The sequence below is a fragment of the Prenolepis imparis genome, unplaced genomic scaffold, assembly GCF_030444845.1.
Source record: "Prenolepis imparis isolate NDT839.2.m4 unplaced genomic scaffold, iyPreImpa1.0 SCAF_12, whole genome shotgun sequence".
In the NCBI taxonomy this organism is placed as follows: Eukaryota; Metazoa; Arthropoda; class Insecta; order Hymenoptera; family Formicidae; genus Prenolepis; species Prenolepis imparis.
In genome coordinates this window covers 2297040-2314212 of record NW_028141170.1, presented here as the reverse complement: position 1 = coordinate 2314212, position 17173 = coordinate 2297040, and the positions used below count along the sequence as shown (strand labels likewise).

Here is a 17173-nt window from a genome sequence, read left to right as displayed (position 1 = left end):
GTAGTCAAAATTTGCATATTTTTACTAGTATTGTAACATATTATTTATAATATTATTACTATTTTAATTTTTATAACATATTTTTATTTTAAAATTTAATTAGCAAATTAATGCTTTAATCAGCTGATTTCTGTCAAAAAATATTAATCATGTTTAAACAAACTTTATATAAAACTTTATTACAAACTTTATATAAAAATATCATTTTTTTATATAAAATCGAGAAATGGCACGCGCGTAGCGCGCGCTTGTGTTGTTCTAGTGTTTATATATTATTTGTGATTAATTAAAAGTTATTAAAGACTTTATTGAAGATGCTGTTGAAAGTAATTTTTAATTCTCGTGTAATTAAACTTGAATTCGCGAACTTTATTGTCAAACCTTATATAGTATTTGTAGGTACATGTATTTTAAGATTAAACAAATAAAATAAAATTTGTATAAGAATAAAATGGTACATATTTTTTCGATATATAATAATAGAAAAAAGGAAAAGAGGATATTTAAATGTGATATTATTACATTTGTTTGTGGAAAGAAACAAGAGTTTATGGTTTAAGGTTTAAGGGGATCCTAGTCGGATGGTCGAACTCCGACAGGTTAGCACCACACATATCCAAACATATACACGTATACACATATACACACGATAGGTTAGCACCACACATATCCAACATATGCACGTATGCACACATATGCGTGAAAATGTTTTTAATATATAACTTTTTTATTAGACTTGCAATCTCACTTTTTATTGTTTACTAATATTTCTTCATGTTAACTCTATCGCGTATACTATATTTTATGCACAGATAAACTGCAGAACTATTTTTATTAAATAAGTATTATTACGAGCTGACATGAAAGAAGCCGATAACAAAACTGTAATTTTTGATTTTTATATGATTTATATATGGAATTATAGCTAACGCGGTCCGTTTTTATAAGTACTTAATCGTGGAAAAGGATTTATTGATCTGTATAGTCAATAAAAAGATATCCCAAAATAATAAAGTTGGTTCTGCCGTACCGACAGAACTAACTTTAGGATCCGACTAGGATCCCCTTAAGGGTCGGCAGGCGACACGGTGGAGACGCCTGTCGGCCGGCCGGGAATTACGGATTCGTATAATCCAGATTTTAGCCAAAATACTGAATGAATCTCATTAAATTTACGATATTCTTAATCAGTAAGCTCGACTGTAATCAGCTAAAGAGCTATTTTATTAAAAAAAGGTGAAAATAAAATTTTTTAATAAACTTGGGGAAATGTGCAGTTAGCAACGGGTAAGGTTGGGTTAGCCGCGAGTCCGTATTTAATTTATTATAAATTTTTAAGAGCAAAAATGCAAAATCGGGCTCTTTAGCTGATTGCATTATTATATAAAGAATATATTAAAAAAAAAATCACGAAGCTATGTCACTTATTTGATGAGAAATCTGGACGATACGATTCTCACTAGATCTAAGGAACTGGGGAAATTTTCGTGGTAACATACTGACAGCTTGACAAGGAGAGAGATAATCGTTCTGTCTTTGTCTCTCTTGCATCGCGTATGTAGTAGCGTCCATGTAGGCACAAATACTAATATGTTGAGCACACGGATGCGATTATTGAAAGATAATGTCAACAAGAACCGGCTATCGTATTACCTTTGTTTCTCTGTATATGTAAAACGAGGATAACGATATCTTAGATCTTGCTCCTAACAATATCTTCCAATAATTGTATCTTATTGTATGCCGTATCTCGCATATATTATGTATCTCAAATTATAGAATAATGATTTATTAAATATTAAAATATATATTCTTTTTAAGGATTATTAGGGCCATAGTGATGTGCAAAATCCGATCGCGCAACCTCCTCGCGATGCACATTGGGTTACGCAAATGCCGACGGTTCATACTGTTATTACTGTTACGCAGGGATCCGAACCGAAACAAAATTAGGGTTCGGTTTCGGTTACGGTTTAATAAAATATTGAATAATAACTGTTCCGGTTCCAGTTTCGGTTTTTTGATAAATAAAAAAACCGAAAACCGTTTAAATTATGATTTTTTCGGTTACGATTCCGGTTTTTTAAAATTTTTACTTTTTGTTTTTCTAATTAAATTAATTTCTAAATTATATTACTTTAAAAAATTATTATTAATTTTTATGACATAAATAAACAACATTTCATATTATACATAAAAATATATTATTTAGATATAGGTATATATAATATAGATACATATATAAATATATTTTCATATGTCATAAAAATTAATAATAATTTTTTAAAGTAATATAATTTATATATACTTTATATATATATATATATATATATATATATATATGTAAAACAGAAAATATAATATCTTCATAGCTATCATTATTGCGATAATATATACACGTTTCAGAACATTTAAAAAATAATTATAATTAAGCAATTATTGTAAACGACCCAACTGGCTTAATTGATCTTTCTTAATTCGATATCATATATAAATATACAGACTACGTTTCGACCTTTGGTTCAGGTCCTTATCAAGTCTAAAATTAAAGGATAATATTATATAGAAGGAATCATTTTATAAAAGCATAGCGCAAACCAAGTTGAAAACAACAATTATTATAAAGTAAATGATTAAAACATACCTTACTTAAAATTTTTTTCTTTTTTCAACATGTTACAATTCTCTCATCTGTACTAAACGTTTCGTATAGATGGTAAAAAACGAACTAAGTTAGACTTCCTTTATTATTCTATCATAAATAGGGTTTAAATTCTCTGTGTCTTTATGTAGGTTAATCGTGTTGTTAAATTTTTTTATATAAAACATTTCAGCTATCTCTCTTTTCCTAGTATGTGTTTCACGATGTAAAATATTAAAGGTTGTCCATTTAAAGTCATGTAAATATTCATTTCTATGTTTGCTTTAGCAATTATTAGACAAGATTCCCTTAACAATATGTAAGTTCTTATTATGGAAATGTTCATCAGATAACAAAATAGCGTGATCGACTAATTGTAAGTTGTTAATGATGTAACCAAAGCGTTATAAGCAAACATAGAAATGAATATTTACATGACTTTAAATGGACAACCTTTAATATTTTACATCGTGAAACACATACTAGGAAAAGAAAGATAGCTGAAATGTTTTATATAAAAAAATTTAACAACACGATTAAGACACCTACATAAAGACACAGAGAATTTAAACCCTATTTATGATAGAATAATAAAGGATGTCTAACTTAGTTCGTTTTTTACCATCTATACGAAACGTTTAGTACAGAGAGAATTGTAACATGTTGAAAAAAGAAAAAAAATTTAAATAAGGTATGTTTTAATCATTTACTTTATAATAATTGTTGTTTTCAACTTGGTTTGCGCTATGCTTTTATAAAATGATTCCTTCTATATAGTATTATCCTTTAATTTTAGACTTGATAAGGACCTGAACCAAAAGTCGAAACGTAGTCTGTATATTTATATATGATATCGAATTAATAAAGATCAATTAAGCCAGTTGGGTCGTTTACAATAATTGCTTAATTTTATTCTTCACTGGCGACACAAAAATACTCTTATAATTATAATTGTATAATATTGCACTTCGAGGAGACAATTATCATGACACTTCCGTCATTTGCGCAAAAACAGAAAAAAATACCGAAAAGAACCGTAAACCGAAAATAATTTAACGGTCCGGTTATGGTTCCGGTGTTATAAATTTATCAGAATTTCAATACGGTTTACGGTTTCTGTTCTACTAAAAAAACGGTTATGGAACGGTTATCGGTTTTGGTCCGGGTCCCTTACACGATTTATATGGAGCAAGTATTCTTATACAGTAACATCAATATAATCAAAAAGTAATTAAGTAATACATATTTGTTAGCCTATAAATCTACAATTGCCACTACATGTTAGACAAGAATTAAAATACTCGTTCTCTCCTTGTCTCTCTATCGCGCTGACGATACATAAAATATCGATAAAAAAGTAGAAGTAAAAAAGCAATAAATTGCCAAGTCTAATAAGCGCCCGTGTCTTACATGTTGTATATTAGTTCACGAATTATTATTTTATCATTTTATATTCTGCGAATTATTATTTTATCATTATTATTTATCATTGTACAATTTAAAGACATATATATAAATTTTTGATACTATTTGTTATATATACGCACATATGTGCATAAGCATATATAAAATTTACAAAATGCAAAATCCGACTCTTAGGCGGGCTGCTTTATTATATAAAGAATATATAAAAAAAATTTCATGAAGCTACGTGACTTCTTCGATGCAAAATCTTATATGAACGAATCTCACTAGATCTATATCTAAGAGCAGCTCATGGGGAATTTTCGTGGTAACATACTGACAAAAGTGACAAGGAGAGATTATCGCATTCTGTCTTTGTCTCTCTTGTATCACGAATATGACTAACAATGAGAAATAATCTTTTTAGAAATATGTATACCTATAATTTATAATTATATTATTTATTATATTTCTTTATTTTAGAAATATATACCCCGATAGGAAAACATTTTATGACAAAATCTAAATGAAATTTGAAATGCTGCAATTATGTATCTATATATATATATACATAAAACAATACATGTAGAAAAGAATATATATTTGCACAATTTATTTCTAAATAGTTTTTCAGCAAAACAGTAGCGTTATGGCGAATCATCTAGATGAAATATTTACAAAATATAATTTGGAAAGAAATTACCTAATATAATTGATAAATATATTTGAGTTTTATTATTTTTAAAATATTTTATAAAATGAAGTAAATAAATATGTATATTTATTTATATAAAAAAACATGACTGATATTCTTAAATAATATATAATATCTTAAATAATGTATCAAATACGCCATATATTTATTGAATATTAAATAAGCAGGGAGCTCTATTTCAATATAAGAATCAAAGGACATTGTAGAAGTTTATTTATTAAAACTTTTAATGAGAATGTCTTTATTGAAGATCTTATTGTAAAATAAAGATATAGGCTTCACTATTTTTAATTTTTATAGTAATATAATATTTTATATTTTAAGTTACAACAGAAGTTTTTTGTATATAATATGTGGATATACTTAAGAAGATCTGTTATTTGTTATAAATATTTAATTAAAGATTAAGATTCGTTAAATTTTTAATTAAAGAAAAAAGGCAAAGCCCAAATGCAAGTCATATTGCAAATGTTGGTGCATGAACAAATGGGACACATTTCAATACCAAATTAGATTTAATGATAACAATACTTTATTGTGCTTTTTTATCAATTACTATTGCACGATTTTATGCATTTCTGTAAAAAACAAAATCGTTAAATTGTGTCATAAGCTTTCTTTGTAAAAAAATAAGTGAATATTTATAATATATATAGTATCACGATCGTATATTCTAAAATTCTAAAATATTCACAGATCAATATAATCGTGTTTTATATCTAAAAATTAGCCAAACGGCATAGAGTTTATAATATACCGAAAAAGTTTAACATACAAGTTAATTCAAAACTATAGAATTTCCGTACAGTCAAAAAAATATTTGATATAAAAAAACATTGCCAATTGGAATTCTAGTGAACTTACAAACTCTGATATATATAATCTTATTAAAAAAATTATAATTTAAAATAATTTTCTATTTAAAAACTATATATCTAAACGTACATATAATTTTTATTTAACATTGACTTCTATATGATAAAAGATTAAATTGTTTTAATTAGTAAATTAGAATGTATTTTCTGAGCTATCAAATTTAAAAAACCGCTTAAAATATCCTATTATTTGGAATTATTTGGGATATAATATTATTTATAATACATGCAATTACAAATTTTGTAATTTTAATTATGATTACTATTTTCTACTAGCTTTAATTGCACGTACATTTTATAATGGGAGAATAAAAGAGAAATATTGTACATATATACAGTTTATAGATATACTTATTCTTACAAATATGTAATATTGTAATATAAAATAATAAATTCGCAAGATTGACAATATTGATTTAATATTTTTTAACATCGAGAATATTTCTCTCTTGTTTTAGATAAATTATATTACTTGTCAAATATATATATATATATATATATATATATATATATTAGAGTGGCGCTTATTTTGGATTTTATCGAATTCTTTCGCTCCCAGTTGTCTAATTCATCCCAAATGGCTAAAAAAAGATACCCATGAAACACGAGCTCTGTAGCTCAATATTAAAGGGTGCCACCGACCATCTATTTATTTATATTTAAATAACATGGGTTTTTGAGTAACTTTTAGCTGTGATTTTTTTGAGAGGTAAAAAAAAATTGTAAAAATTTAAATCCTATGCGAATTGTTTAGGTATTTGACATACTTTCAGCAAGAATTTTGTCAAAATTCCGATAACATATTAGACGCGACTAAAAATAAATAATACTGACCAAAAATTCTTTTATACATAAAGTTATCAGTTTTATTGTTTCAATTAAGATTTCACGTATTTTTATTGATATTTTTATTGATATTGTGTTAAAATGTAGTTGTAATTGACGAAGACCATACAAAACATATTTTCAAAAATGTTCAAAATAAACAATGGAGTGCTTTCAAAAAAGGGTCGCAAGAAGAATCACTTCTAACCTTACCAGTGAAAATACGCCAAAAAACACCCTTTAAAATGAAAAAAAATTAGCACATTAATTAAGATCTGCATTTAAACATATTTTTTGCAGAATAACAGTTAATAAACAGTAATCTATGCGGAAAAAGTATTAAATTATAATTGAATCCCTATTTTATGCAGGAATGGTTTGTGAGAGTTATAATTATAAAATAGGGATTTAATTACAATTTTTTAAATACTTTTTTTGCATAGATTACTGTTTATTAACTGTTATTCTGCAAAAAGTATGTTTAAATGCAGATCTTAATTAATGTGCTAATTTTTTTTCATTTTAAAGGGTGTTTTTTGGCGTATTTTCACTGGTAAGGTTAGAAGTGATTCTTCTTGCGACCCTTTTTTGAAAGCACTACATTGTTTATTTTGAACATTTTTGAAAATATATTTTGTATGATCTTCGTCAATTACAACTACATTTTAACACAATATCAATAAAAATATCAATAAAAATACGTGAAATCTTAATTGAAACAATAAAACTGATAACTTTATGTATAAAAGAATTTTTGGTCAGTATTATTTATTTTTAGTCGCGTCTAATATGTTATCGGAATTTTGACAAAATTCTTGCTGAAAGTATGTCAAATACTTAAACAATTCGCATAGGATTTAAATTTTTACAATTTTTTTTTACCTCTCAAAAAAATCACAGCTAAAAGTTACTCAAAAACCCATGTTATTTAAATATAAATAAATAGATGGTCGGTGGCACCCTTTAATATTGAGCTACAGAGCTCGTGTTTCATGGGTATCTTTTTTTAGCCATTTGGGATGAATTAGACAACTGGGAGCGAAAGAATTCGATAAAATCCAAAATAAGCGCCACTCTAATATATATATATATATATATATATATATATATATATTTAACTTATTTATAAAATATATAATATATAAGTTTATATATATACACACAAAACATATGACAAGCGTTCTTGATTTTTTTTTCGATTATTGATGTTATATTGTATAATCTCTCTCTTATCTCTTTCTCTCTGCTACATAAATACTATTATAACGTGTAAGAACTTACGAGTAACGTATGATGGCTCAATGCAAGAATATTCAATCTCGTAGAAAACTTGAGTTCAAATATATCAATATCAATTTTTTTTATAATATATTGGAATATAGAAAAATCATAGAAATATATTTTTTAAGGCGATAAACTTAAAAATTTTTATATTGAAAATATTTTAATCATTTTACAACTACACACACTATATATATTAAATGCAAAATAATTCCGTAAATAAATTAATCAAGTAATAAATCAATTGCAGCTACACACACACACACACACACACACACACACACACACACACACAAATAGCTGGTATGTTGATTTTTATTATTAATTTTTTAAATTTATTTTCTGAATTATTTTGCATTTATATAGTGTGTGTAGTAAAATAATTAAAATATTTTCAAAAAATGTTTAAATTAATCGGCGAAATATATTTTTTTTATAATTTTTCTATATTGCAATATATTATAAAAAAATTGATATTGATTTGAACTCTAGTTTACTGGGTGATACACTGAACATCCTTGCATTGAGCCATCATACATTACTCGACATAAGTTTTTTCACATTATTAGTATTTATGGAGCAAATTATACAATAACATCAATAATCGAAAAGAAATGAAGAATAATCAACATATTCGTCAATCTATGATTGCTACAAGCTAATGATAATTTATATTCGTTCTCTTATTCTTGTCTCTCTATCGCGCTGACTATACATAAAGTATCGATAAAAAAGTATAAGCAATAAATTGTCAAGTCTAAAGTACCCGTGTCTAACATATATTGTATACTAATTCACTCTCAATTATGCTACTGTTATTATTTATCATTAGACAATTATAAAACATACATATAATTTTTAGTGATATATATATATCTTTATATATATTTATATATAATATACGCACATATGTGCATAAGCGTATATAAAATTTACAAAACGTGGGTGCTTATTAGCCTTGCTACGTTACTGCCTTCTGCTACGGAAGGCCAGAAAGCATTTTCAGGCCGTATTTCGCGTGTAGCATGAGCACGTGATCAGCACGGTAGAGGAACAAGGATAACGAGATTATCGATCCTTGTCTCTCTACCGTGCGTCCGCGTGAGCAATGCAATGGTGTGTGTACGTGTACAGACATACACTACTACATAAAACCTGAGAGTTAGTTTCTCAGCGTTGGCAACACTGAAATCGGAGTTTCGCGTTGTCACCGCGTGAGGTCTCCAACATCAATTCGGAGTTTGCCTGGGTCGCCTGCCGACCCTTAAGATACTTTATACAAAATGAATCGTTTTAGGTAATCTTGTATAATCTGTTTGTATACATCTATTTATATACTCTATACAACAAGTAAAATAATCTTATTACTCCAATGCAAAAAGTTATGTTAGCGTTAAAAAAAGCGTTAACATTAATTTAAGAAAACATTGCATTTAATTTTTTATTTGCACATTAGCTATATAAACGCAGAGACTGTAAAACATTTATATATTTCTAATTAATTTAAAAATATAATCAATTGTGATATTAATTGTACAACAGAAATAATATATACATTAAATATATACATAAAGTTATAATAATAACAAGTATATCAGAGAATTATATTAATACAGAAATTTTGAAAAAAAAACTTACTCTCTGTCAGCTCAACATAATTGGATAGTTTAAATATTGATGTAAACAACAAATTTACGTTTAAAGCATAGATAATGAAACATATAGATACACAAAAATGTTGTAAAATACAAGTATTTATTAGAAGTTGATTAAAAATCGAAGCTAATATAGATTGACCAATCAGGACGGAAAGAGTAAAGGTGCCTTTTCATGCTGACGCTCGACGCTCATTTTTAGCGTCAAAAGACGTCACGTGACCAAAATTGACGAATTGGTATCTTTATTTTTGGTCACGTGACGTCTTTTGACGCTAAAAATGAGCGTCGAGCGTCAGCATGAAAAGGCACCTTAAAGATTTCTTTGTTCTGATTGGTCGATTAAATAATTGGAATCTTTTGTGATATCAAATGGAACGCACTTTGATATTCAGATGATATATATATATATATATACTTTACGCAATTTTACGTAATCACGTGTTGGAGCGAAACACTGAAATTAACGAATATATGAAAAAAGTTATTGTTCAAAAAAGAATATTAATCATGTCAGAAAAATTCGAAGAAGGCCAATTTAGCGACGCCGAAGAAGAGGACGAAATACCTTGCATGTAAATATTATATTTTATGCCAATATTTAACTCTCAGCAAGAATATCACGAATAAAATAATTATTTTAATTTATTAACCTAAAAAAATTCACTAAAGAGGTTGAAGTTATTTATAAATTATTATTTACAAAATTCCAAATATCTTGTGTAAGTTTTTTTTAAAAAGAAGCCACTACATTTATATTTTATTTTTTGTAGACAGAACAGAGTTGAAAAAACGTCCACGTTTGATATGTATTCCCATGTACAACTCGAGGAAAAAGTGACCAATTTGGATATCACATGTGATAAAGAGACCAATATTGAAGACAGTGACAATGATGATTATTATTATAACAATGATTATGATTTGTACGAAGACAAGAATGTTATAAAAACGAGTTCGCAAAGACTCAACACTCAAGAAGCATCCACCAAGGTAACAAATTATCAACCAAAACATAAATTGTTGACTCGTTACGCGAATAAGATTAATTTAGAGAAATATGCCGCTTCATCGTTACCAGACCATGTAGCCAATGTACTAATTGAGAATGACAAACGTGTTGATAAAGATCGTATAAGGATGAAAGATAAGAGTGATCACGCGACAACTGAGAATGTATTGGATTCTCGTATCAAGAAGAAATTGCACAAATTGTTTGAGAGAGGAGTGTTAGCGGAGATAAATGGTTGTATCTCGACTGGAAAAGAAGCCAATGTATATTATGCCAAATCGAAAAACGAAGACGAGATTGCTATAAAGATATATAGGACATCCATTCTAACATTTAAAAATCGGGAAAAGTACATTAGAGGAGAATATCGTTTCGATCACGTATACTCTTTGCATAATCCACGCAAAATGGTGAAAATCTGGGCAGAAAAGGAATTCTCTAATTTAAAGCGCTTGGAACAAGGTGGTGTCAGAGCGCCACAACCCATTTTATATGGTGGTCACATGTTGTTGATGGAGTTTCTGGGTTCAGACGGCTGGGCAGCGCCTAAACTAAAGGATGCTGTACTTACGGAATCAAAAGCGAGGATGTTGTATAGAGAGTGTATTGAAATTATGTGGAAAATGTACAATAAGTGTAGGCTTGTTCACGCTGATTTAAGCGAATATAATATATTATATCATAATGGATCAGTTGTAGTCATTGATGTTTCACAGGCAGTGGATCGTGATCATTGTAATGCAATTGAATTTCTAAGGAACGATTGTAGCAATATTACAGGTGTGATAGAAAGGCATTTTATGACATTTTTATGTAGAGTTAAAAATACATATCTCTGATATATTTATATAATTTTTTACAGCGTTTTTCAAAAAGCACAAAGTAGGAGTTATGCCACTTCAAGCACTATTTGATTTCATAACGGATCCAACTATTAATGAAAAAAACATGGACGAATATCTCGATACCCGGATGCAAGAGGCAAATAATGAAAATGATCCACAGCAGCAGATAGAAGAGGCAGTTTTTAAGCAAGCTTACATTCCTCAAAGATTAACACAGGTATCATTGATTACTATAAATGCATGTAATGTGTAATTTTTATTTATATTAAGAAACGAAATTTCTGAAAAGATACAAGCTTTTATTTTGTGTATTTTTCTATAGGTAATCAATGTGGAACGTGATATAAATCTTGCCAAATCTGGAAAAGACTTGATTTACAAGACATTAATTGGCTTGAAAGCAGACTTATCTAAGCCTGCAGAAACACCCGAGATTCTAGCTGATAAACACAAGAAAGATAACAAAGATGTTGAGGAAGAAAGCGATACTTGCTCTTCTTCTGAGGGTAGCGATAACTCTGATAGTGAAAGCGATAGTAAGAGCAAATTCGTAAATTCGGCTAGACCCCGAAACGAAAGCCCGGACAGTAAAAAAGTAAGAGAGATACATGTTATTTATTCTTTCTCTATATAAATGCTACTGTTTAACTTTATAAATTATTTTTAACTTTTAGGCACGTAAAAAGGCGGTCAAAGAACAGCAAGCAGAAAAAAGGAAAACTAAAGTAAAAAAGCACGTAAAGAAACGTAAAATAAAAGTATCAAGAGGAGGAAAATAAAATTTATATAAAAAAGAACATATGAGAAGAGAGATTATACAATGTGTATTTCACATTTATAATTCATGATAATATGAGTTAAATGTTGTGTTTACAAGTAATGCAAGCATATTTTTTAAAAAAGTACCAAAAAAATCGTACGTCAATTTAAAGATTCAAGTAAAATTTGACTTGTATACAAAAATTATACATACACATCAGCAGCATAATTTTATAGGGACTTTTTTTTCCTAGTCATTCTGTAAAATATTTTTTTTTATAGGCAGAAGATGGCGCCATAATTGCCAAGAAAACGATTACCGTTGCACTATCTAATATTCGATTTGTTCGTGATGTGTTTCATTTTAAAAACTAATTGAGTTATAATTTATCAAATAATGTAACAGTGATATACGCACAGAATCAAAATATTTTAACACGAATTTAAGCGCATGTCAAAGTATACATGAGAAATGCATATATGCTCTGATATGAACATAAATTCATATGTAAATACGTACTCAATCAATCAAAAGTATAATATCGAAAATGAGTTTAAAACTGGACGATTTGCTAGGTAGTGTTAAAAAAGAACGATTATTGAATAAAAATATCTTGTAATGTACGTATGTTTATGTATAAAATGATTTTTATTATACGCTAGTGACAGACGCAGCCGCTATTAGAGAGAAATTTCTCACAACTGGTTGTTCGAAATTGGACGCAATATTAAAGGGCGGTATACCTTGCCAGGGTATCACGCAGATTTACGGTGCTGCTGGCACTGGAAAGACGCAGTTGGCTTTGCAATTATGTCTCTCTGTTCAACTGCCAATAACCGCAGGCGGTCTCGCAGCTGGTAACAATTGAAAAGTCTGAAATAATATGCTAAGAAATAAGTCAAATGACAAATAAAAATCTCTTTATGTAGGAACTTTATGTATGTCTTATGTCTAAATCCTTGACATAAAAATCCAATATCTTAAATAATTTTTTTTTAACAAAAAACATTTTAATCATCAAATTTTGCAAATAATAGTTGTTTATCATGTTTTTTCTTTTTTCTGTTCAATTTTTTTCAAATAATCATAATATTATTGTGAATTAAAATACATGTATGATGGACTACATTGATGTTAACAGGTGCGATATACATTTGTACAGAAACTATTTTTCCATCGGAACGGTTGCAACAATTGCTACAGAATTCAGAAATAGCTAAAGCTCATTCTGTGAATGGAGATGTAATATTCGTGAACCATGTAGCCACCATTGTAATTATAATTTATCAAATATTAGAATTTATTATATATTTTCAGATTGATATATATATTTTTTTATTTTAATATATTAAAAAAGTTTCAAATTAATATATATATATATATATATATATATATATAAATGATCTAATATAATTATATTATTAGTTCTCAAAATATTAACTGTTTCTTTAAATAAACATCAATGAGACTTTACACTTCAACTTATTATACATATAACACTGATACATATACAATGTTAAAGGACGAATTAGAACTATGTCTGCAGCGTAAAGTCCCAGCGCTGATGAATATTCATAAAATAGGATTATTAGTCATTGATTCAATAGCAGCCCCTTACAGAGTAGAAGATTGGAAAGATCAGCTACAAGGCAGAAGTAAAAGGAATGTTGGAAGACAATTACGCGAACTTTGTAAAAATAATGACTTGTGTGTAATCTGCATTAATCAGGTAAAGAAATATTAAAATATTTATAATAGCAGATATTGAGTATTAATTTCTATATCTTTCTAGGTTTCTGCAGTTATAGATAATCACAGTATTATATCTGAAAATGCAATTGAACAACCAGCTTTAGGATTTACTTGGTCAAGCATGATTACCTCTTCTATACATTTCTATAGAAGAAATTCTGAACGATATGCTTGCATAATGCTAGCTTCGCACTTACCAAGAATTACTTTTCGATTTATAGTGAGCAAATCTGGAGTCAAAGCAGCTCAATAAATGTGCGCATCATATATAACAAAAATTCTTAATTTATTCCATATATTTACTTATATCGTGGAATATATTTTCATTCAATATTTTTATTACATTTGTTACTTTATAATCAGACAATATGGAAGCATTAAATGGATCTATTGTTCTTACATCTATATTTTCAATATCACAGTTTAATATTAACCTAAAAAGTAAATACGACATTAGTAAAATAATTATGTAACTCAAATAACGAATTTCTATATTTCTAAATTTTACCTGAAAGAATGAAGATAGGTTCTATGAGGCTGTATATCTTTGCCATTACTGTATGTATAATCTCCTATAATCGTATGACCAATATAATGGCAATGTACTCTCAATTGATGCCGTCTACCTGTGCCAGGTGCTAGCAATATTTTAGTAGCAGGTTTGTTTTTCCAAAATCCATATTCCAACACTACCAGTACTGTGTAAGAGCTACGTGGCTTTTCACAAAAGATACTCTCGCTTGTACACATTTTATGATTGCCATTCTTTTCACGAACATCATCACCTAGTTAAGGAAAAGATAAAATTAAATCGTATGCCTATTTTAATTCTGTTTCAATATTATTGCACTCTATTACTCTAATTATCTTACCAATAGGCTTGTCAATTATGATATAAGGTTTGCGTATATGACCATGTACCAATGCCAAATAGAACTTTTGTACTTTTTGATTCTCAAAGGCAAACGATGCTGCTCTGGCTGCCTTTTTGTTTAATGCTATACATATGATGCCGCTTGTGGGATAATCCAGTCGATGCACGAAATAAAATTCATGGCGCAGTTTTGGGTTAACCAAGTCCGGCAGCATTTCTCGCAGTTCCAACTGGAGAGTATTCTGAAAACATAATGACTGATTAATATGAGAATACTTTATACGTGCGCGTCAAACAGGTATGTCTTCACCTTTCTGTCAGGATTATTACTATTTATATACATATCATAGGGCTTATAGACTATCAAAAAGTTCTCACTGCGATGCACAATTTTGACAGATCTATATTTCTTGTTCCAACTGTTGATTAATCTATCGGTATGTCGTTGTATTAAACGAATTATCAAATGTATGAGATTACAGATGATCAAAGTGCACGCGTATAAAAATCTATTAACGTTTATTCTAACCATTGTAAAGTAAGATATTGTTTATTTTGACTCGACGATGTTTCCACTTCGCGGCCATTTTATCCAGATAGAAATGTCATAACAGGAACGTAGCCTATATTATATTTTTAACATATTATTTTAAAATTTAATTAGCAAATACATAATTAAATTTACATAATTAAATCTTGAAATGATAATATGTTATAAAAAAATTATAATACCTTATCTGCAATTAATATTTTTTGACAGAAATCAGCTGATAACTGTCAAAAATATTAATCAAATTCAAAACATTATAACATATTATAGTATAACATTATTTTAATTCTTTTATTTTAAAATTTAATTAGCAAATTAACGTTTTATTCGGCTGATTTCTGTCAAATAATATTAATAAAGCAAAAATTTGCTAATTAAATTTTAAAATAATAATATGATATAAAAATTAACATAATATAATATATTTTAGATTTTAGATAATATGTTATAATACTTTAAACTCGATTAATATTTTTGACAGTTATCAGCTGATTTCTGTAAAAAAATTTTAATCGAAGATATAAGGTATTATAACATATTATTTACAATTTATATTATATTTTAATTTTTATAACACTATCTTAAAATTTAATTAAAACATTTTTACTTTATTAGTATTTTTTGACAGCAATCAACTGATTAAAGATTAAAGCATTAATTCGAGGATAAGGTTTTCTATCATATATTTACAATATTATATATTAATTCAAAGTTTGAACGTTTCTCGCGAAAATTAAGGCCTGTGTAAGTCGTAGGACATTCGTCTTGGGCGCGTTTTAAAGGTCTCTTCAAGACCTACAAAATGAGCCGTCAGCGAATGTCCTACGACTTACACAGGCCTTAATTTTTGAATTCAAAGTTTGAACGTTTTTCGTGAAAATTAAGGCCTGTGTAAGTCGTAGGACATTCGTCTTGGGCGCGTTTTTGAATCTTATGTTTTTATATAAATTTTCCTTTACGTTACAACGTAAGATTATTTTTAATATTTCCCACATGTGGATATAAATATCAAATACAGAGTTCTGTGAATTATGCATGAAAAGATCCTCACGTGCGAGACTGCGCGATATATACATAAAAAAGGATACACCATGCACAAGGATGCGCGTGAGTGCATAAGAATCAAAGAGAATGTATGCAGCGTCTCTGCATCGAGAATTAAATACAATTTTTTTGTGACTGAAATCACTAAGTGCATTTTTACGTATATTTAAGAAAAATATCCAATGATGTATTTTTTTATAAGAAAAAGATATTACAAATTATTTTTTTTCCAAAAAAAATAAAATATATTTCTCTATATATAATTCTTTCATTTATATTCTCAAGGAAAGACTGTAGTATGGCCGTGATTAAAATTTAGCGTGAGAACTTTTTAGCATTGCATATCACGCGGATAATTGATGACGATCGAGGCGCATAGTGTAGAAATTGGTATGCTAGTATTAAACGACTGGTACATAAGCGCGTTCTCATTTACACAGGTGACACAAAGCCTGTAGCGAGAGATATGTATCTAGAGAAGAATCGTGTTCCATATAAAACATCTCTCGACATGTATTCGCACAGGGAGATTGCGTCCACCATAGCTACTCAACATAAAATGTAATCGAACGATCAAGCGGACGAAAGAAGAATAATATAATACAAACGTATGCACACATGCTTTTATTTATTTATATGATACTTTATTTATTTTATACTATAGTGAAAATAAAGAATAGAATTAAATTAATTAATGATGTTAGAGATATATATAGTTATATCTACGCAAGGAAATATCTCTCTTTGTACTATAAACACGTTATGCAAATTAATCAAAAATTAATTCAGAAATAAAGTGATACATATATTGCTTGCGTTTAATATAATTATGTTAAATCTTATATTGATAAAATATTTCATTATTATTTACAGAGAGATATTCAATTTACAGGTTATTCTGATTTATATTATCACACGACCCAAATCGAATTAATCAGAA

The 17173-nt window shown here is 28.0% G+C and overlaps 4 protein-coding genes across 5 annotated transcripts in view; 2 read left to right on the top strand and 2 right to left on the bottom strand.

The window, feature by feature from the left end:
* The window catches only part of LOC145943781 (uncharacterized), a 50758-nt gene extending 41265 nt beyond the window's left edge, over window positions 1-9493 (bottom strand). The window contains exon 1 of the mRNA XM_083051604.1: window positions 9380-9493. The gene's annotated coding sequence lies outside the window, so the exon portion shown is untranslated. The remainder of the gene's footprint in view (window positions 1-9379) is intronic.
* Window positions 9494-9819: 326 nt separating this feature from the next.
* On the top strand, window positions 9820-12636 carry Riok1 (RIO kinase 1). 2 transcript variants are annotated; one of them, XR_014426587.1, is made up of 6 exons: window positions 9820-9971; window positions 10170-11188; window positions 11271-11470; window positions 11576-11848; window positions 11928-12129; window positions 12295-12636. XR_014426587.1 is itself a non-coding variant. In XM_083051737.1 (5 exons), exons 1-5 carry the CDS (start codon window positions 9871-9873, stop codon window positions 12030-12032), a joined length of 1698 nt encoding a protein of 565 aa, XP_082907863.1. In that variant the 5' UTR covers window positions 9820-9870; the 3' UTR covers window positions 12033-12636. The 2 variants fall into 2 exon arrangements, 1 of the variants encoding a protein (XP_082907863.1); XM_083051737.1 differs by having other exon boundaries at window positions 11928-12636.
* LOC145943858 (DNA repair protein XRCC3) lies at window positions 12447-14405 on the top strand. The gene is made up of 6 exons (XM_083051741.1): window positions 12447-12588; window positions 12676-12870; window positions 13155-13285; window positions 13536-13742; window positions 13806-14020; window positions 14281-14405. The coding sequence occupies exons 1-5, from the start codon at window positions 12561-12563 to the stop codon at window positions 14016-14018; spliced, it is 774 nt and encodes a 257-aa protein (XP_082907867.1). The 5' UTR covers window positions 12447-12560; the 3' UTR covers window positions 14019-14020; window positions 14281-14405.
* On the bottom strand, window positions 14052-15245 carry LOC145943857 (RNA pseudouridylate synthase domain-containing protein 1). Its single transcript, XM_083051740.1, has 4 exons — window positions 14950-15245; window positions 14638-14881; window positions 14274-14550; window positions 14052-14199 (listed from the first exon to the last, which is right to left on the bottom strand). Exons 1-4 carry the CDS (start codon window positions 15169-15171, stop codon window positions 14052-14054), a joined length of 891 nt encoding a protein of 296 aa, XP_082907866.1. The 5' UTR covers window positions 15172-15245.
* Window positions 15246-17173: the final 1928 nt, after the last annotated feature.

Excerpts from the sequence above, each read along its gene's own strand:
- Riok1 (XM_083051737.1), top strand. The coding sequence starts at position 9,871 with ATGAAAAAAGTTATTGTTCAAAAAAGAATATTAATCATGTCAGAAAAA. Across the intron at positions 11,471-11,575 it reads TTCCTCAAAGATTAACACAG|GTAATCAATGTGGAACGTGA; the intron begins GTATCATTGATT and ends ATTTTTCTATAG. Across the intron at positions 11,849-11,927 it reads AAAGCCCGGACAGTAAAAAA|GCACGTAAAAAGGCGGTCAA; the intron begins GTAAGAGAGATA and ends TTTAACTTTTAG.
- LOC145943858 (XM_083051741.1), top strand. The coding sequence starts at position 12,561 with ATGAGTTTAAAACTGGACGATTTGCTAG. Across the intron at positions 13,286-13,535 it reads TGAACCATGTAGCCACCATT|GACGAATTAGAACTATGTCT; the intron begins GTAATTATAATT and ends ACAATGTTAAAG. Across the intron at positions 13,743-13,805 it reads GTGTAATCTGCATTAATCAG|GTTTCTGCAGTTATAGATAA; the intron begins GTAAAGAAATAT and ends ATATCTTTCTAG.
- LOC145943857 (XM_083051740.1), bottom strand. The coding sequence starts at position 15,171 with ATGGTTAGAATAAACGTTAATAGATTTTTATACGCGTGCACTTTGATC. Across the intron at positions 14,882-14,949 it reads GTAATAATCCTGACAGAAAG|AATACTCTCCAGTTGGAACT; the intron begins GTGAAGACATAC and ends TTATGTTTTCAG. Across the intron at positions 14,551-14,637 it reads CATAATTGACAAGCCTATTG|GTGATGATGTTCGTGAAAAG; the intron begins GTAAGATAATTA and ends TTCCTTAACTAG.